The sequence below is a fragment of the Ctenopharyngodon idella genome, chromosome 1, assembly GCF_019924925.1.
Source record: "Ctenopharyngodon idella isolate HZGC_01 chromosome 1, HZGC01, whole genome shotgun sequence".
Classification (NCBI taxonomy): Eukaryota; Metazoa; Chordata; class Actinopteri; order Cypriniformes; family Xenocyprididae; genus Ctenopharyngodon; species Ctenopharyngodon idella.
In genome coordinates, this window is record NC_067220.1 from 18,441,852 (window position 1) to 18,463,944 (window position 22,093).

The following is a 22,093-nucleotide window of genomic DNA, read 5'->3' on the forward strand; positions in this document are numbered from 1 at the left end:
TTATTCTTACCATTTTATTTGTAACAAATAAAACTTTTCCAGTACAATTGTATTCTCACACATCTGTCCTTACAACATAAAGTAGGAAAATTAAAAAAGAAAACGTCCTCTGAAATATTTACATTTACTACAAAATCAGAGGTAAAAGATTTCCCTTTTGTGTTTCACATTTATTGATGGGTGAAATTGTAAAACCACTCACAACATTTGACAATATGAAAATTGTGATACAATGCATATTTGGTCAGATTACATGATATAGATTGTGCTAGTTTATTTTTCACATGAAACAATGTCATGATTCATCAAAATCAGATGGTACTTTCATATTGTACAAATGGGGACTGTCATGCACTGGAAAATAGATGTATTTATTTATTTTTTTCTCAAAACATTGACATTGAGATTAGCAGATAATGTCCCATTACACAAATGCTAATTGATATCCTCTTGAAAAAATAAGCATAGCTAGTTTCAACAAAAGTTGAAATTTGAAAAACCCTGAAACTTGGTTGAGATATTAATATGCTATAAGGTGTAACAATACGGAGAAGGTAGATTTGCAAGTTAGATTTTCAAATACAAAACTAACTCAACTCTGGTTTAAAAAACAAAGATGTTGCAAAGAAAGTGAAACATTTCCTTACACCGAAAGTAAAATGAGCTGAAGTTCGCAGTGACCAGACTTCCTTGGGAATTACAGAATGATGAAAGAAAATCACTCATTTTATACCACCCTGTCATCTAAAGTATTCAACAATAACATTATGCGCATATTGTCTTAAGCTTTGTAACCAAAACGTATTTTTCTCTTAACATGCACACACTGTGAGCAACACTGTGAAATTCATCTCATTCAATACAAATAACATTCTGTGTTGAAGAAATAGTAAGGGTTAGTGCATAGAACAAGAGTGCAGTCATTTCCAAAACCATAACCAGACTGTCATGGTCCATTATACTCATATAGACACATCAGGGCCATTTTTATGTGTTGTAATAAAAGTTGTAGGTCTAATTTGTCATGCATTGATGTTTTATGAATCAACTTTTAGACATCAAACTTGCAGTGAACATTTTTTAATTTAATTTAGTTTGAAGCAACTAGCTCTGGCTTTTGAAATCCCCCTTTCGAATGCGTCCTCACCAGCTTGAAAAAATCAAATCGTCTTTTTGTCGATGTTAACACACCAACATCATTGATGCTTTTAAACGTGTGAAGATGATGACACCTCACAATGCTGATAAACAAGAATGCAAACATTAACCGTTAGAAATGAAAGTTTCCTGCAGCGGTATGGACTGAAACTGAAACTAGTTCCTGTGCTATACTGAATTACAATTTCAAATACAAATCATTTATAATGTAATAGCTATTTTATATGTAACGGAATATGCAGTTCTCTTGGCCCAATATAGATGCAATAAACGTGTGCCCTCTCAAAAATGGACACATATTGGCTTTCAATAATATAACTGTCTAGCCTTCTTGGCAGTACTTCAATTGAATGAATAAACCGCACTGGTACATAAAATTGGTCTGTGTGAAATATATTTTTAAATTCAATCCGGCAGATGTAGCTATTTTATTCTGTTTTATTACGTATTATATATATATATTGTTTTATATGTGTTTTTTTTTTAGACAAAAGCAGGTTCATATCCATAAATGTGGAACATATAACTTTAATAGTGAACCATTTTAAACATGTGACTATGATAAGGCACTACCAGTGTCAAATGATCCATTATGTTATTGTTTTGAACCCGTCACCTCATGTTTAGAGAGTTTAGCTTCAACATTTGAACTTCCAAACCTGATTGAAAGCATGTAAATGGTTGTTTTGGTAAAAGTTCAGTGAAAAAAACAAAACAAAATTTTACTGCAATCAGTACTTTTCTTAACTTATGTGCACTGACAAGTACCTCACTCACATAGTATAAGTATCACTCAATACATTGACAGTTTATATATATATATATATATATATATATATATATATATATTGCTAATATGCATAATAACAAATTTGTTTTATACTTTCTATCATATAGGATTAATGAGACAATATAATTACAGTGAGAATATCTCTAATACTTGAGTGGTTTAAAACTTGAAGGTGCGGTCACGTTCAATATTGCACAGTTTTTGAGACAAATCTCCTTTTTCAGCTTCTGTTATTTTTCCTTGTCTTACATCTGTGATAGATATGTACGTATATATCTATGTGTGTGTGCTACAGATAAACGAACATGATACTGGCATAAGCACCAATACTTAGGGTGTTTTTGAATTTCATTTTGTATGTATCGCTTAAACAAGTGAGTTGGTGGATCCACTATACAACTGGTGACAAAAAACAGTGGAAACTCTAAACCCGGACTGCATCCCTCAATAAACATTACTGTTTTTTTGAGGTGGTCTGGTGTTAAACAAATTATGACACATAAGAAGTACCATCAAATTGATTGTTGTCTCCTCCCACGCTCTCAGAGTCTCATTGGTCTGTTGAATTGGTCCAGACGGCACATGGTTTATTCAGGAGATTTCATTGGATCTGTTGGCCGGTTAGCTGTAATGCCAGAGCTTTACTCCACCACAAATATGACTTGACAACTTTCAGCTATATGATTGCAGCTACAAATTGTGTGCTGTCTGGAGAAATCAAACAGAATCTGGAGGTGTGGGCAACACAAAAAGAGGCAGTCAGATTGATCAGACGCAGGTCTCGCTGTGTGATGATGTGGCCCTTGGTCCAGGGGAAGGTTTTAGGTTGCATAGTGATCAAAACTGCCCAGGTATTCCAGCGCTGCTCGATAGCAGAACTGGTACTGCTCCTGTGGAGAGTACACACACACACACACGCACACACAAAAAAACATCATTTGATCCTAAGTATACTACTGCCGAAGTATACTATTTTATCAGTATAAGGCTGAAATCTGTTTACACCATGAGTAAAAATGAAAGTGAAAAAGTGAAAAAAAAGAAATAAAATTGAAAGTAAAATAAAGTTTTTACATTTTTGTGAAAAAATGCAATTTTGAGATATGAATAGAGAACTGTGAGAAAGAAATAGTCACAATTCTAAGAAACAATTGACCCTTCGCCAGGAGTTTGATTGACAGGCGATCTAACCAATCATAACGGCGAATCCGCCATTATGTCCGACAAAAGCAGTCAGGAGTTAGAAGATTAAACTCGGTGGACTTGAAAGATGGTGTGTACTGATGTCTTTCCACGATTGAAACAACATTCCTTCTCATGTTCATTCATGGTTATTTGATGCTATAAATTAACTAGTAGGAAGAGATGATTGGTTCACGAGCCGCTTTAACTGAGGCGCTACAGTGATCTGTCACGACACATTAAAGAGCCACAAAATGGTATTTATTTAAATTTCTTTAAAAATGACAAAATTTGAAATTTGAGACTTTGTTTTATATATCATAAGTAACCTGCTCTGTCTTGTCTGTCGACGCGTTGTCAGTGTCCTCTTTGCTCCACGATGTATTTTTCACTGCGTGTGAACATGTGTGGCGAGAGATTGGCATGGCTTGTCGGGCATAGCAACAGTAATTAAAGGGGGCTCGTCTTTGTGAACGGTCAATTGTGAGATATGCAGTCATAAAAATGAGTGAAAAATCACAATTATAAGAAACAACCCCGCTCTTTCTCTTAGCGTAAGACTTCCTTAGTAAAAGTTGGTCTCAGCAGCTTTGTGAATAGGTTTTAAGAGAAAACTCTTAGCTAAGAACTTTTACTGCTATTTAGGAGAACTCTTAGTGGTAAGATAAAATGTTTTGTGAATATGGCCCTTGATATATAAAGTCACAATTATGAGAAACAGCAGCAATTTTGAGATATAAAGTCACAATAATGAGAAATAAAATTGTAATTATGAGACATAAAGTCACAATTGTAAGAAATAACTGCAATTATGAGCTATGAAGTCAAGAAATAAAGTCAACTGTAAGAAAGTTGTAATTATGATATATAAAGTTAAAATTTAATAGTTACAAGTGTGAGATATAAAGTCACAATAGCAAGAAAAATGCTTTTCTTAGTTTTTTTGTCTTGTCTCCAGTCCAAATTATCTAAAAATTATTTTTTTCAGAAAAAAATAAGTCAAAATTAAGTGAGTTTTTCCTTAAAACAAGCAAAATAATCTTGTTTTCAGTTTGAAATAAGTTTATTTTGCTTACCCCACTGGCAGATTATTTTGCTTGTTTAAGGAAAAACTCACAATTTTTAGATATTTGGACTGGAAACAAGACAAAAAATCTAAGTAAGAAAAGCATTTTTTGCAGTGATATAAAGTCACAATAACGGGAAAAACACATGAAATGGCATTGCTTGAGCCAATGTTTCAAAATAGAGCAGTACAATGAAAACATTATATAGACACATTTCCAGTTTTAGAGAGAATCAACCTACAACTCTGCATGTTAAACTACGATTGGAAAAACTATTTTAACCTAGACAGAATTTTTTAGCAATTTTAAAAATGATTAACTTGTACTAGTCTAAAGAAATCATGGAACTAAGTAGTGGGTTCATGTGGGCTGCAGTATGCAAGCTTACCTCTGTCTGCACCATGGCTGGTCTTTGAGTACGCAACATTTTGACAGTCTGGAAGATGTCCGACCACTCCCTCATAACGCATCCTCTCCAATACTATACTCAGAGTGATAAATACACCTGTCCTCCCAACGCCAGCACTGCACATGCACATCACAGAACATATTACTTCCCGTAATACATTAAGCAAAGTCATGTGAATGAATTCTTTTTATTTCACAGCTCTTTCTAAGACTTGACTCTGATTGGCATTTTGAATCATGACATCATGACATTTTGCATTTAAATATTTTTGCACAATGATGACCTGAACTGTAAGCACATAATGAAGTAATTTGACTCAAATCTATATATTTAATTTCCATTTTTTATTTATTCGGTAGGTAATCTTGCAATAAGATAAAAAATGTAATGTCAGGCAGTCATAATTGCAAAATAACCCCTGAATACAGACTACTACACTGAACACATAATTTAAAAATAGGATGAAATACATCCTTTATTTCTTAGACTCATTTTACTCACCTGCAATGTACTGTGATCGGCCCATCCTGACCGAACTGCTCTTTTGTTTTGTGCACTTGACCGATGAAATCAATGAAGCCTTCACCAGATTTTGGCACACCCTGCTCTGGCCAATCCGTGAACTGAAACTGCCGGACTGTTCTGGATTGACCGTCCTAGAAGAGAGACGCACCAATGAGAGACAGACAGCAGCAGCATTTTTAATCAGAGTTCTGTGTGGAGAAGTTATATAAAACATGGAATCATTATTAAATTTATAATAAATAATGTTCTAGTAATGTTAGTTAATGTTTCGAATGAAAGTTTTATAAAGTGTAATCAAGAAAACAGCTTTTTTTTATGCTGGGGGTCTCTGGTCTGTAAATTTGGAAATCCTGATGCTAATGATTCATGCAGACCAATCGTTCTGACTGAATCATTCAAAAGAACATCAGACTGCACTGATGCAAGTTTCACACAAAAGCAATAAAAGCCAAATAACTCTTTCCCTGCCATTGAGAGATTTTCCATCATTTATGACACAATGCTTCCCCGCCATTGACAAATTTTTCTGGCAATCTGTGTTTTCACTGTTATATGGTAGGGGGTGCTGTTACAGATCTTCTGAAATAGTACAGCATCTCAGGATTCAAAAACAAGAGGAGGAGAAGAAGAAGATCTGCGTAAACCAGGGCTATGTCTGAAATCGCCCCCTATACCCTCATTCACTATTCCCTAAATTAGTCCACTAATATAGTTCACTTCGAAGGAGTGAATAAAAATGAGTGAGCGAATTCGGACCCTGAGTGTGCTGGAAGGGCTGCAGCTTTTGCATAGTTTGTGCTTGCTGTTTAATAATTATTTGAAACTTAGCAAACTAGCAGCTCCCCTCAAATAGTGCCCTATTTAGGGGTATAGAGGGCGATTTCGGACACAGCCCAGGGCATAATATTTTAGAGGACAGCCATTTGTAGTGGTGTCCAAACCATAGTGGACGTTATCGAGTGCACTCATTCAATCCTACAATGCACCGCAATAATGAGTGTACAACCGATGTACGCTCAACGGCTAGAGAATACCCATAATGCACTGTGAGAGTTGCAAGCCAAATGAATTCCCACGTCTGACCAGAAGATGGCGCCCGCAGCTCAAACATCCATCCATATATTTTCCAAACCGTTGGTTCAATGTGGGTACAGCGTAATATCATACAGGTATAAATTCCTTTTTAACTGATTATTAAATTGTTTAATTATGGTTTATACATAGTTTCCATGACAGAGTTGAAGATAAATATCTTCATTACTATTGGAGCTGCTAGTTTCTAAGTTTCAAATAATTATTAAACAGCAAGCACAAACTACGCAAAAGCGGCAGTCTTTCCAGTGTCCGAATTTTCATTCACTCCCTCAAGTGAACTATATGAGTTGACTAATGTAGGGAATAGTGAATGAGGGTATAGGGGACGATTTCAGACATAGTCCAGAAGAAGCAGACAACAAAATATTCTGGGGGCCATGAAATTGTGAAATTGAATATGATCAAAAAGGCTGGCGCTATCTGGCAACTTTTTTGGTAAAAGCTGGCGGGGGAAAGAATTAAGAATAGTTTAATGGCCAAGTATTACATCATAGTAGATAGGAAAATGTATATTCACTCCATGACATTTTAATGAGTGTTTGACATACCCTTGCGTCTGTGACTTTAAACTCTCGGAGTATATACTGAGGCATGTTGTACTCTGCCATGGGATCCACCACAAAATACTGATAGCGTGCTGACCTGTCAGATGGCCAGTACTGATGACATTTCTCCTGCATAAGAAAGAAGTTAACACATTAGCTTCTATTATTGTTACCTAAAACTAAAAACTTTTTTTTTTTTTTAAATAAAGCTAAAGAAATAAAACATAAATATTATACAAAAAACCTAAACTAAATCAAAATTACAAGTTGAAGTTGAAGTAGAAGTTGAATCACTAAAATAACTAGCTGGATAAAAAGTAAAACTGAAATAAAAATAAATTAAACCTAAATAGTAATATTTAAAAAGAACAAGAAACTAATAAAAATGACAAATGCACATAACAAAAATACTAAAATGAAAAATAAAAACAATAATAAAAATAAATGCTAATTCAAAATATGAATAAAAACTGTAACAGTACATAAATAATACTAAAATAACACTGAATCGCATTCACATCTAATGCCCCGTTTACACCAAAGATGGTAACTATAATAATGATAAAGATATAAGTATAAACAGAACGATATTGTCCGCTGGTGTGGACTCTAATACAGTTATCGTTATAGTTATCGTTCTTGGTGTGAACGAGCCTTGAGACAGCATCTATTGATGTGTGTATACATGTGTACTAACCCTTCCCATTTCTCTGAGTTTAGTAAGCATAACTACTATAGTAGAATTGTGTTCCCAAAGCATCCGCCAGTAATCTTCAACTGTCTCTGCCAGCGGCCCCTGAGTCGCAATATACGCCCTCTGTTGCCTAGAGAGTGATGAGAAAGAAATTAAAGTTTCAAAAACTGAGAATTTCACCAGCTTTCTTACTAATGTTGATGTGTTCGTGGTTTGTTTTATAGTTTTTACTAGTAAATATAAAAAAGAGATCACAATGTACCTGTAACCATCTATAAAACTGCCATTGACATAGTCTGAGCCCTCCACTCCTCTGATTGGCTGCAGACACACACGTGTGCTTTCATATGGCATGATATTGACCAGTCGGTTTTTGAACTTATTGCATGGAAGGCTGGCACTGACGAAGCGGGAGTTATGCGCTTTGGCATTAGCTAACCGCTGAAAAGGAGATACAGAAAAAAGAAATAAGCATACATTTATGAACATTAAAAAAGCAATGTAGAACTACACTGTTGTACACAAAATAATATAGTATTTTATATATTGTTTATAAAACAAATGGATAGTCAACAAAAGCTGGTTTTAAACTGTTGTGGGCTGTTACTTTTAAAATGATTTTTTTTTTCAGTTGTTTTTAATGGTATTTTTTTTATTGTTTTAGTTAATTGGTTAATAAATTATGTCATTGTTCAATTTAAATTCACAAATGACATTCGTGGGATGAACTCACTTTAAACTCCTGCTCCATTCCGCTGATGTGCTCTGGCGGTTCCGTCTGTGACAGTCTCTGGATGTAGGCGTAAAGGTTCCGAGCCGGAACCTCTGTGTTGCCGCAGGAAACGGCCTCCAGCAGCGCATCATAAATAAAGACGTACTGCTCCTCTGTCTGCACCATGTAGTTTCGCTGAGATCGCATCAGAGTCACATGACCATAAACATCTATCGTCTTCTCCTGCTTCACACGCTCCAACATGGCATCAATCACAATGAAGCAGCCCGTTCGGCCAACACCAGCGCTGAGAGAGAGAGAGAGAAAATGCTTGTCACAAGCACTCACATTAGTACATTCTGATGGTATTTGAGATTTTCTCTCACTAAATAGTTTCATATCATGAAAACATTCGTATTAGACAAGGGAAGCCTGAGAAAACACAAATTATATATAATATATTTTTTTAATTATAATTTTTATTAAATATATAATATATTTTAAAATCATCATTTAATTTTTCTCTTCACTTTCTTCTTTTCCCCATGTATTTTTACCTCTATTGTATGTGTCAGCTTTGTTCTTTCAGTTTTGTTTATGTTGATAGTGGTTAAAATGTTAACAAAAAAAGATGCAATAACATTTTTTAGTTCACAAATTACCTATATTGACCCTGTGAAAAAAACCCATCTAAATTTAGAAAAAGAGAACATTATAGTTCTTCAAATGTATAGTTATGTTGCAATGCTAAGGATGGAGTTTAAAGTGCTCGCGAGAAAGTGAAGTCAGACGAAAACCACAGAAAAGAGATGAGGGGAGCTTTTTCACAGTTAAGACGTTTAATGTGTTTCTTTTGTATTCTGAAATGCAATTTTATGTAATCTACTTTTTTCCTGTGTCAGTTCATTTGTAAAAACTTTATCAATGTATATAGTAATGTTGCTTTGTTGTGTCTAAGCAAAAAAAAAAAAAAAAAAGAAAATCCTCATACTCCACAAACAGCATGGAGTGTATTGAGTGTAGAGACAAACAATTGAGCTTCAGCATTATATAAGATAAGGATCTTATATAGTCAATACAATTTAGGCCAATTATTCGATACTCCCTACAGTGTAAGAGCACATTTCATTGGACATTTTTCATTTCATTTTCAGTGGGGGAAAAAAAAAACAACTTACCAATAGTTTCTCCTAATCTTCCCTGCATGTCTGACTGGATATTAATGTGTTTGGTTAATTCTGTACTAGTTACCTGCAGTGGACCGCAATGGGTCCGGCGTCTGGGGGGTTGCAGGCTTTTACCCGTCTGAGGAAGGCTAGGAAGGGAGTGGGATGTTCAGGTACCCCCTGATCTGGCCATGCTGTAAACTGGAACTGACGAACCTCCCTTTTCTCACCACTCCCACTCTGTACATAGAAACAACACAATTGAGTAACATATATTACTATAGAATAATAAATTTAGTCCATAATAAATGCACAAATCATAAAAACGAACATAATCTCATCCAAACTACTCATCCAATCAGAAGCATACCCGCAACAAAATTAGATCAATCTTAATTTATTCAACATGCTTCCCATCTAGCGTGTAACAAACTACAAACTAAAAAAAAAAACTTTATAGGATGAGTTCTGAATAATCAACACATGACAAATAATTGAAACTGTTGACAAATATAACAACGGCATAAATAAAAGCAGCAAATAGCAAAACAACAAACAGTAACACAGTAATTTGCATAATTTATTCATGCATTGTTGTGAATTTGAATACTGTGTTTTTATCCCCAGATTCCATAGCTTGCTCAAAAATTCCGGCGCTTAGCAGAAAAATAAGTCACGAAAAAACTAGTCTTTGGTGTACTCACTGTTTAATGTTTAAAGTACTTTTGCATGGTTTTGGAGAGGAAATCAGACATTGCCGAAGAGATGATGTCAAGAGTGAATAAAAACAGCTTGATGCTTTTTATTTATTGCCTTTTTTTGTATCACATATTTTATTAATCATCATAAATTAGGTATCATTCGAAAGCTTAAAAATTCATTCTGTGAAAACTGTTTTGAAATGGAATTGGACCAAAACTGTTTTGGACTTTGTGTTACCATGGAAACAGTACTTGAAATCCTTTTAGCGGGCTCCTCCCCCTAGTGGGCGTTTTCATGTTTCATATTACAAAAGTTATTTTAACTAATTTATAGTGAAAACTTTTCTAATCTTGACAAAACACATATCGTCGGAAAGGTCTGAATCTCAAGCTGTCATATTTGTATTGCTGTCTTTTTGTAATAGAAGTGATATTTGGACAGAAATGTATTAATTTGTTACAGAAGAATGCATCAAAAACATTTCAATGGAATGTCGGTGACACCCGGTGGCTATTTTTGGTACAACTCCTAAACAAAATCTCATAGGAACTTCAATTTTTGTGATATCAACTTCAAATTTAGAACACAACTTGGTTAGACATATGACTTTGATTTTATATCAATTTTAGAGTAAAAATATTTTGTAAAATATATATTTTATATAAAATAAAAAACATTTAGTACAGTACATTTGATTTACGGTAAATTTAAACTTCTATAACTTTTTGCTTTCACTTCAGCAACAATCTGCTGAGTGCCTTCTTTAAAAACAAGACCATACTTATGTCTATATTCCAAACTATTCTTGAATTACAAGTTTGGATAGAGCATTTTCATGTCTACGCTCAAAAAGGGGGGTGACAGTTAAGGGGTTAAATTATTTATTCATTATTTCATATCTATTTTTTCCTCACTTACAGTGGCTGTAACTGAATGGTTTGACTTATATACACAATTTTGAACAAACTTTAGAGCATGTTCATAGTTCCTTTTTTTTTTTAAATAATTTTGATGCATTTAAATACATAGTAATGTCACTACATAGTCATGCAGTGTGACAAATAATTAAAAAAATATAAATAAACTTTTTCATTGAAATTTGATTAAAAATTCATAAAAAAAGTCCCAGTAAAATGTAATGTACTTTTAAGTTATGACAATGTTTCCACCAGTAGGGGCTATTTTCATAACTCGTCTAGGGTCCCACAAACCTATGGGTCGACCTTGCCGTTAGGTTACACTTGTGAGAGTAATGAAGTAATGGTATATTGTGTTTATTCGCTGATCACTGCTGTTTCGTTACCTTAAAGAGGGCAAAAGTCCTGACACAGTAGGTTGCAAGCTCCACCGTGTCCAGTAATGAGACCTGCATGAGTCCGTATGTCTCTGTGCCTCTGCTGGGCCAGTACTGATCACACTTATTCTGCACACAGTTCAGCAGACACTTAGTAAACCTCTCACTGCTGCATATGTCTCAATGTCAAAGGAAACATTAGAGGAGAGCTGAAGATCCAGCTGAGATAAACACTGGCAGTCAGCTGCTCTTCAGTCTGGCTGCTTTCCATCAATAACAGTACTCACTATGGCTATGTGTCAGTCTGCTCACTAATTTAATAGTAAGTATACTACCCAGGGAGGGAGTTGCCTCATTATTAAAATCATTCCAGTGCACTGAACTGTTCACTCCCTAGAAATTAACAGAATGCCTTTTTAACTTACCTCATTTTTACCAACTCCCATTAAAAGGAAACTAGGGAATAGACTGAGACACACCCTTTGAGAGTACATTTTGGCATGCAGTGATAGTGTGATAATCAGCCAAAAATATCAAGTTACACTTTGTGACTTGTGGCAAAATGTGTCTCTGAAGTCAGTGAGGGAAGGAGGAAGCGAGAAGAGACAGATCAGAAGAAGAGAGAGTAGGTGTAAAGAAATGATGAGGCAGAGATAACAAGGAGGAAAGAGGTGAGACACGAAATATCAACCATTCAAGTGAAAAGTGAGAGTGGTCTAATTAGCCAAGTGAGACGTCTTGCCTTTGAGAAGAAATACGAAGGCATCTGGAGAGTAACAGACAAACATCATAAGACTTACTCTGCTCCGTAACACCAAACAACAGACTCACTGAGAAATACGGAAAATATCAATGCTGTTTGATCAAACAAGGTTAGAAAGGTTAGTATGTGTGTGTGTATGAGTTTGATTAAGTGTTCAGTGTCTTAGTAGTTCTGTTCCAAAATCTAGTCAGCTGCCTACCTAGACAGCCTTTTAGGCATCCTGATGCAAAGACTGTTTCAGATTTTAGTCAAACAGTTTTTAGTTAGTTTAATGTATTTGGTAGGCTGCATAAATGGCCATAGAAATATGATTTTGACAAGCAATCAGCTTTCTAGCTGTTAAAACTTTCTGCAGTTAATGTTTACGAACTTTTATTCAAGAAGAATGCATTAAATTGATCAAAAGTGACTGTAAAGTCATTTATAATGTTTTGTATTTCAAATAAATGTAACAATATTAAGCAGCACAACTGTCTGATAATAATAAGAAATGTTCAAATCAGCATATTAGAATGATTTCTGAAGACTGAAGTAATAGCTGCTGAAAATTCAGCTTTGCCATCACAGTAATAAATTACATTTCAGTTATTTAAAATTGTAATAATTATAATGGTTATTTTTAATTGTAATAATGGTAAAATGGGACAGACCCCAAACATTTGAATGGTAGTGTACCTTGCAGAAGAGCATCTTATATCTTACAGGAGAGTTAAGTCATTGTGAAAAGCTTAGTACAGAAGAGCTTAATACAGCATTGCAGATATCTTTCACAGAATGCTTTGCAATAAGGTCAGTGAAAAAATCAAAAAGATGAAGTTGAGAAGTTAAATGGTGATTAGAAATACGTGAACTATATTGTATTAAATATAGAAAATTATTGATAAATGTCTGTGCAGAGTATTTTTGTGCTTGTTAGACTATTTTGTTGTTAGCTTAGCAACATGCTAACAAGAGGAGCATGCTTTGAGGAGCAGCTTCTTACAGTCAAACCAAAAATTATTCAGACATTTTTGATATATTTTTACTAGTGGGTGCAGGACACTATAGTTCATTTATGTAAGTGAGGATAGCAAAATAAAGTAAACTGTGACATATTATACCCAAAAATTCTTCATACAGTGGACTACCAGTAAAATTAATAAAAATTTGGAACCAAAAATTATTCAGACACTTTGACCTGACCATGTTTTGCTTAAGTGTTATCTGACATAATTAAGATTAATTTTTTTCTGACCCAGTTTAACTCTGAGATCTTGTCATATTTTATTACCATTTTTTTTTAACTATAGTGAATAAACCGTATTAATGAATGAAATGTTCAAGGTGTCTGAATACATTTTGGTTTGACTGTATGTATTTCAAATTAGTCAATCATGAGATAAGTGTGCTTTTTTAGTCAAGATGCTGCCTATATAGGTAGTAGACAGCAAGGATGCACACTAGGTTTTGGAACAGAGCTTGTGTGACTCCACACATCGTGTGGTCTGTGTATGTATAATTTAGCGCACTCACCCTGGATTTCTCCTCAAGTTTGGTGATCATGATGATATTTGCTGTGTGTTGTTCCCACACCATTCTCCAGAAATCACTAAACGTGTCTGGCATGGGCCCCTGGGTGGCAATGTAAGCGCCCTGTCGGCGGTACCCGTCAATGAAGTTGGCATTGATGTAGTCACCGCCAGGAACACCTGCATAACAAGAAGGAATGGAAAAAACTAAATCACTTTCAAGCTAATAAGAGAAAAAAATCTAAATTGCCTTTAATAAATTTTAATGGGTGTAAATGAGAGATATAATGCAATTTCATTAGTGGTGTGTCAGATCTAATATTTAAAAATTAATTATCAGCACAACTCAAGCTCAGAAGTCCACAGTATATGGGATATTAACTGGAAAAAGACAACAGGATTTTAACTTAAAATCTCTGCAAATGTTCAGAGATGATTTGGACAAAGTCATTAGCATCAGTGTTATTTTACTATTATTTATGTACAGTCATAGTATCTATTAATATTTTGAATTAGCTTTTATTTTTATATTTTCAGTTATCCTATTAATTTTTAGTTCAAGTCATTTTTATTAGTTTTTTTTATTTATATTTAATTTTAATTTATTTTTATTTCAGTTTTAGTAATTTTAGTCCTTAAATATTTATTTCAGCTTCATTTCATTTATTGAAAATGACTTTTAATAGTTTTAGTTTAAAACAATAACAACGCTGGTACAGTATGTGTACATTTAGAGATAACAAACAGCAATGGTGCTGGATGCAATGTGAACAGGTAATAACTTTAAGTTGATTTCCCATGACAATATCCGTGTAAGATTAGAAAATGTGTTATTTCTAATGAATACACACAGAAACAGTCCTATTGAGACACTGAGCACACACGCTCTCACCATCATTGTTGGAGAGTGATACTCTGGTGTGGTCGTAGGCGATGACGTTGGCATATCTGTTCTTTGGCTTGTTAATCTCAAGGTTAGAATGTTCCCATGAGAACTGCTGCCCTGGATCAATAGACTACAACAGAGAAGCACGCCATGAATTACACATGACGCTGGACATGCCCCATACTGTACTTCACACATTACAAACATCACATGGCCTACGCAATGAAGTTAGTGCTCACACACAAAAAAAGAAGTACATGAAAAAGAACTTAAAGCATGCAGAAACGTGGTGCTAATATACATCATTCATTGGCCAATGTTTTTAATGTACACCCGCGGGGTGTGCGTGTGTGTGAGATCTGACCTCATACTCTTGAGAGAACCTCAGGTTGTCATTGGCTTTCATCCTCTCTATGTGAGCTGGCAGTTCTGAGACAGACACTGGAGGGTGGCTGGTCATGCCTGTCAATCAAATCACACAAACACAAAGATCAGTTCACACTCTGAGAACATGGCACGCTACTGGATTGAGTGCTCTGAGCAGTGTGAGAGGATGTTAGTGATCTCATCGAGGTTTTAGCACTAGGGTTTGTGAGTGTAAAAGAATTTGTGCAGTAGGTTAGTTGTTTGTACCCAGCGAGCAATAGTCATGGATTCACAGCAGGCAAATATAAAATTCGACTCTCCTTCAATCATTTTCTAAATGTAATAATACTGATGGTTAGACCAATTTAAATGAAGTGGGCTAATTTGGGATAATTGTACTTTTAGGGAGACAGTTATATATATGTTTTAATACATCTAATGTGCAATGAACAGCTATAAAACAGGTAATTCCACATAAAAGAAAAAAATTGAGCAATAACAATTACAAGCTCACAAATGGATTCTTTTCACAGACTGTGATGACGGTCTTCAGCATCGTAAATCCTGCAGTTTTTCAATTTTTAAAAAAAAAATCTGTATATTTATAACACTATACTTTGTTTTATATTACCTTTGAATCAAATTTTAAAAAAACTAGTTAACACTGCTGCAAGATTGTTTCTAAGACAGTGACGCTTTAAAATTTACATCTCTCTTCTGACTGCTGTTATCAATTTCTCTATATATTTTTCCTCTTTTTGAAAGATGTAAAAACACTATTGTCTAGTTGTTCTTTTGCTATTTGAGCAAATGAGAACACAAAAAAATATATTATATAATGTAGTATCTCATTCACCGCTATAGAAGTTTACTCAACTACAATGACTTCTGCTTCTGAGAAACCCAGAAATGTGAAATAATATTGTTTAAATAGAATTGTTTAGATTATTTTCAGTTTGGGAATAGTTGTAGGTCTTTGAAAACTTATGGAACGCAAGTTTTTACCTACTCAGTGGGAAAGAATATACACAAATGTTTTATTTAGTGAAGTAAACAGCCTCACAGAAAACTATTAAAATTATTTCATGATATACAACTTTTTTTTGGTGGCTGTGGGCAGGGCTTGTTGACACAGTATCACTCGGGCTCCCTTAAAATCTCCACCTAGGCATATTCACATCCCACTCTAAAATCTCTAAAAATAAAGTCTGAACTATACTGAATGATGTGTGGTTGGAGGGTATAGATTTCAATACAGTCAGAAGTATTAAGCAAGATGGAATTAGCTTTGAAACTGCTGAATCAGATCAAATTAAACTTAAAGCAAAAATCAATATTGCTGCATTTAGAATATAACTGAGAAGAGTTCATTTAATGTCTGCAATAGTTGTCTGTTCAACAAAGAATAAAGTCATAGATCAACATTAAAGTGTTAGTTCACTTAATGAAAATTCTGTCATTAATTACTCACCTTCATGTCGTTTCAAACCCGTAAGACCTTCGTTCATCTTCGGAACACAAATTAAGATATTTTTGATTAAATTCAAAAGCTTTCTGATCCCCTATAGACTGCAACACAATTACCACTTTCAAGGCCCAGAAAGGTAGTAAAGACATCGTTAAAATAGTCCATGTGACTACAGTAGTTCAACCTTAATTTTATGAATACTTTTTGTGTTGAAAACCACATGCATGCGTCGTGGTGCTCAAGTGAACAGCATCGGAGACTGACACAGAAGAGAAGAAATTGTTGAATAAAGTCATTATTTTGGTTGTTTTTTTGCTTCATAAAATTAAGACTGAACCACTTTTGTCACATGGACTATTTTAATGATCTCTTTACTACCTTTTGGGGCTTTTCAGTGGTAATTGCTTTGCTCTCTATGGGGGATCAGAAACCTCTCGGATTTCATTAAAAATATCTTAATTTGTGTTCCGAAGATGAACGAAAGTCTTACAGGTTTGGAACGAAATGAGGTTGAGTACTTAATGACAGAATTTTATTTTTTTGGTGAACTAACCCTTTAATTCAACACTGAATTTATTATTACTGTTATCTTTATTATACATAGTTTTCTGGTATGTCCCCATTTAGAGAGCTAGTTATAAGTGTGTGTATTTAGATCAGTTTCCACTATCATTGTGGGGATTAAATGTCCCCACAAGGATAGTAAAACCTGAAATCGCTTACATTGTGGGGATCAGCCAACGGTCCCCATGAGGAAATGACTTAATAAACAATGTCTTAATGAAAATCTAAAAATGCAGAAAGGTTTATGTGAAAGTTTAAGGTAGGGTTAGGAGATAGAAAATATCATTAGCTAAATATAAAAACAAAAAAAGAAAAGTTCAGCATAATGGAAAGTGTGTGTACACAGGTGTTTGCAAGCCAGTTGTGACATCAGTAAGAGCAGAGAGAAAAGCTTCACGCGCTGCAGCAGGTGTTCACATACACCCCTGTTATGACTCAAATGAGTTAGGAGGATGAAAAAGCCAGACCAGTTACTGCATATGTGCGAGCATATGGGGGTTAAGCAGTCAATAATATCATTAGCTGGAGCTCCAAAAAACACAACTAACTTGATAACCGTCGATAACCGATGATAGATGCACGCAAACCTAGAAAAGAGACAACACTGTTTTGATACTGACAATGTGTGTGCATCAAATTGGGACTGGAAAATTGATTCTTCAGTACTCTGTACCTGTGTGTGTGTGTTAGTGACATGTCTTTTCATCAGTATATTACCAGCCGTTGGGAAGTTGATTCTACGCAGCTCCACTGGGTCAGATGGATGCTGGGAACTCATGGCTTTACTGCTGCTGGGAAAGCTGCACTTCCTGCCCTCCAGCTCTGCCCGCTTCCTGTAACATCACACGCATAGGAGCATTAAAGCAACACTCACTTAGTAGGAAATAGTTTATATTGCATTTCGAGCATAATTAGATTTACAGAGAAACATAATACACAGACCTGTCTGGTTTGCTGGTTTGTGCACAGATAAAGCAAGGGAAGAAAAATAAAATAAAATCAGCTTCGGCGTAAGTAAAATATAAAACATCAATCATTTTTTATTCCTTTGCTTTTTATCCTCTCGTTCTTTTCCATTTTTTAAAAATCATTCAAATGAATGAATCATTCAGACCAATTTTATGAATCGTTTAAGAGATTCATTGAAAGGATTGACTGATTTCAAGTTTTACTCTACACAAAAGCAATATCTAGCAGGTAAAATTTTAGATTTTAGAACATTTTAGAGCAGAGCATAATTAGTTCACTATAATTTTTCCATTTTAAATTTTCAAATTCTCTGATATTTCCTCTGTAGGAACTCCCATCGATGTCATTTAACCTACATTCACCTTTTCAAATTCTCAATCACTTTTCTTCTCAATTCTTCTCCTCTCTCACCTTTTAAAGAGGAGGATGAGGATGACAATGCTGATGATGAAGATGACAGCCAGCACTGGCCCAACCACCCACAGAAGCCCCTCCTCCTCGTCTATGATTGGCTGCGGCTCAACATCGGAGAACAGCACGGCATCAGAGAATGGACTTGTGGAGTATACAGTCTGTCAATCAAGGACACTTAGCAAATTAGCATACAAAATGTTTCAAAAATATATACAAAATTTTAATATTAAAAATTACATAAAATATATACATAAAATATTACATAAAAAGGTATTGCGAATACAGAGACAGTTGAAGGGTTGCAGGCATTATATTCAAAATATAACATTGTTTTTCATACATTATTGCTTAAATATAATTGCTTATATTTATATATATTGCTTAAATATTGCTTGAATTGTAGACCTCAAAAATCACCAACATGAGAGAGAAATGAAGGACTTACGTTCTGGCCCAGTTCAAGAATAGCCAGCACGAAGCACACATACTCCTGTCCGTTCACAAGCGGTCGGTTTAGGAATGCTCCATACACACGACCGTCTCCTAGTTTAAACTCAGCAGGAAGATTCTGGAAATGAGCGCTGATGTATGGTTTTGCCTCCGCCTGCCTCCGTAGACGCACAGAGCGACCGGTGCCATTAATCTCCCTCAGTAGCTAGAGAAACCAGAAAACAGGACAAGCACATGACACAAGCCACAATATATGCTGAACCAACATATGTCTAAAACTGTCAGCAAAGACAGGGAACAACTTTATCAAAATGTAAACATATTTAAATTACGACATCAACATCTCATTACAAAAATGTAGTACCTCATCAATGTTCATCTCATCTGGATCACTCCATAAATTCTGGAAGTTTCCTGTTCTCTGCCTCTTCAGAGGGACAACCACAATGTAGAAACCCCTTCCATTAAAAACATGATATTATATTATTATGGGTGAATCTCATGAAGAGAAATGTTTATTTTCCTGCCCAAAAATAAAATGAAGGCCATTAAATTTGTTTTTTTTGCATTGTGTAATTATGAATTACTGTAATAAATTATGGAAATATATATATATTTTTGTTTAAAATCAGCATAAGCTGAATTTAGTACAATAAATACTAAGGTAATATATATACTACCATTCAAAAAATTGCAGTCAGTAAGATTTGTAAAGAAATTAATACTTTTCTTCATGCATAAAATTGATAAAAATGTGACAGCAAATACTTCTATATTGTTACAAAAAATTCTGTTTCAAGTAAATGTAGTTCTTCTGAACTTTCTATTCATCAGAATTCTGAGAAAAAAAAAAGTATCAGTTTCCACATAAATATTAAGCTGCACAAGTGTTTTTAACTGATAAAATTTTTTTTCAGGATATTAAAATGATTTCTGAAGAATAAAGTCTTGAAGAATGACACTGAAGACTGGGGTAAGGGCTGCTGAAAATTCAGCTTTGCCATCACAGGAATGAATTACATTTAAAATAGAATAAAATAGAATATGATAATATATAATATATTAAAACTGATATTTTAAATTCTATTAATATTTCACAATATTACAGTTTTTACTGTATTTTTGATCAAATGCAGCCTTGATGAGCAAAATCTTAAAATCTTAAAATCTTACTGACCCCAAACCTTAAAACAGTAGTGTATATTTTATGTATAATAATATACATTATTCAGTTGAGTTTAAAACTCTGAGAGCACACTGGAAATCTGGAATTCAAAATCTAATTTAAAGCTGGAAATAAACATTCAATGGTGTTTTGCTGACCTGACATTAGCCTGTCCCTGGACAGCGGGCAGCTGCAGGGTAGCGATGCTCTGAGAGCTAGTCTTGTCCAGAAGCTGGGGTTTCCTGGTCAGCAGGTTTGGAGCGGTCATGGCGTCTGCGCGGTGCTGCAGGCCTCCGGTGCCGTCAGCTTTACTGGTTAACAAGAAGGTGTAGAGAGATTGGGGCTTCAGCTTAGTCACTAACTTCTGCCCGAGCCGCCCATCTACCTCCACACTCTCGCCATCACCATATGAGATCTAAGAGAGAGAAAGAGAGAATCGAAAAGCATTAAATACTCTAAAAATGCACACTCAAAAAGCAAAGACTATGAGCATGTTGTGGCACACACACTCTTGAGGAAGTGAGATTAAGACTGGCACCTCAGACACTTGCTAACATGCACACGTTTATACCAACACTAACACAATTCCACTTCAATATGTTGCATGAAGGGTAGCGATGGAGGAACAACACACACACCCAATGTTTGTTTTTATACTGAGCTAATAATACTGTCTATCACATAACACAGCCGTTATTGGGACCACAAGATGATGTTAAATTATTTACAATAACACAAAACCAGCTTTAAAATAAAGCTAAGACAGCTAAAAATCAAAAAGCAAACTGACATTCTGTTTCTTATTTAAATTCATTCTCTCAACAACTACTATTTTTATATAAAGAACGGGGGTTCCCATGGTCTTGAAAAACTGGGATATAATATGAGGAAATTTAAAAAAAAAAAAGTGATTTCTAGACCCGGAAAAGAATTTATTAGAACCTTACAAAGTCATAGAAATTTCTACACTGATACAAGCGGAAATATCTTTGTCCATATGAGGGGCTTTTGAATATAATCTTGGATAATGGAAGGCCTTAGAGTCAAAAAGGTTGAGAACCACCACCTCAACTCTTTCACATATTTAGATTTTCAATATCAAATTATTTCATGTTTATTAAATGGATAGTTCACCCAAAAATGAAAATTATCTCATGATTTACTCACCCTCAATTCATCCTAGATGTATATGACCATTAAAAAATATCCTGTCTCTTCCGAGCTTTAGAATGGGAGTGAATGGGGCTCCTGATTTTGAAGTCCAAAAAAGTGCATCCATCCATCATAAAAGTAATCCACACAACTCCAGGGGGTTAATAAAAGGCCTTCTGAAGTGAAGTGATTGGGTTTTGTAAGAAAAATATCCATATTTAATAAACTAAAATAACAAGCCTCCGGTAGACGGCCTACACAAATCAACTTACGCCAAAAGACTAATCTACCATTATACGGTTTGGAAGAGCAAGGATATTTTTTAATACAACTCTGATTGTGAAAGAAGATAGTCATATACAACTAGGCTGGCTTGAGGGTGAGTAAATCAGGGGATAATTTTCATTTTTTGGTGAACTATCCCTTTAAGCTGTTTTCTTCATGTAGACCCACAAACAGGCAAAATCTGACTCATGCAGAAACATGTACAGCAACGTTTTTTGCAGTACTCACAATGAGAGATTGTGCTTTATTACTGGTGGTTCGTGACTCCCAGGTCAGCATTACTGAACTCTTCATAGCAGCTTTCACTCTGAAGTTCACCGCAAACACTATTAAAGAAAAAAAAATAAAACAAAAGATCAACACATTACACTTCAATACTTCAGCTCACCTGAGCAGAACCTCTGGCCTCCAGCATGAGCAAAACATCAAAAAATCTTTTCAACCGTTTCTACTAAAAACATTTACCACATTAGGTTATCTTTAAAGGGTCCACACTGCACAGAGCCGACAGGAGAAAAAAGAGCTAGTCACTCTTTCCTCATGCTGTAGTGCTGACAAGAATTTGCCACTCTTTTCCAAATGCTCACCTTTACCACAGTTGTTTTATAAGATTATGGAGTACTCCACATTTACCTAGATCCATTTACAGAAAGATTCTCACCTTTTATCTGCACTTAGTGGACGTCACCAAACAAGAGACTCAGACCAACAAAGACAGACAAAAATGACCAGACATAAACAGAAAATATCCTTCCAAAGTAAAG

At 34.9% G+C, this 22,093-nt stretch overlaps 1 protein-coding gene across 1 annotated transcript in view; it reads right to left on the reverse strand.

Annotated features, from left to right (window-relative positions):
* Positions 1-22,093, reverse strand: part of ptprdb (protein tyrosine phosphatase receptor type Db) — a 63,540-nt gene continuing 41,447 nt past the window's right edge. The window contains 20 exon segments of the mRNA XM_051889803.1: positions 1-2,838; positions 4,586-4,645; positions 4,647-4,722; positions 5,108-5,262; positions 6,775-6,900; positions 7,469-7,595; positions 7,728-7,906; positions 8,199-8,484; positions 9,429-9,583; positions 11,349-11,468; positions 13,615-13,790; positions 14,503-14,626; positions 14,861-14,958; positions 17,612-17,727; positions 17,837-17,848; positions 18,275-18,435; positions 18,723-18,932; positions 19,092-19,185; positions 20,051-20,307; positions 21,558-21,655. Coding sequence (XP_051745763.1) covers positions 2,770-2,838; positions 4,586-4,645; positions 4,647-4,722; positions 5,108-5,262; positions 6,775-6,900; positions 7,469-7,595; positions 7,728-7,906; positions 8,199-8,484; positions 9,429-9,583; positions 11,349-11,468; positions 13,615-13,790; positions 14,503-14,626; positions 14,861-14,958; positions 17,612-17,727; positions 17,837-17,848; positions 18,275-18,435; positions 18,723-18,932; positions 19,092-19,185; positions 20,051-20,307; positions 21,558-21,655 — 2,699 coding nt within the window. The 3' untranslated portion in view covers positions 1-2,769.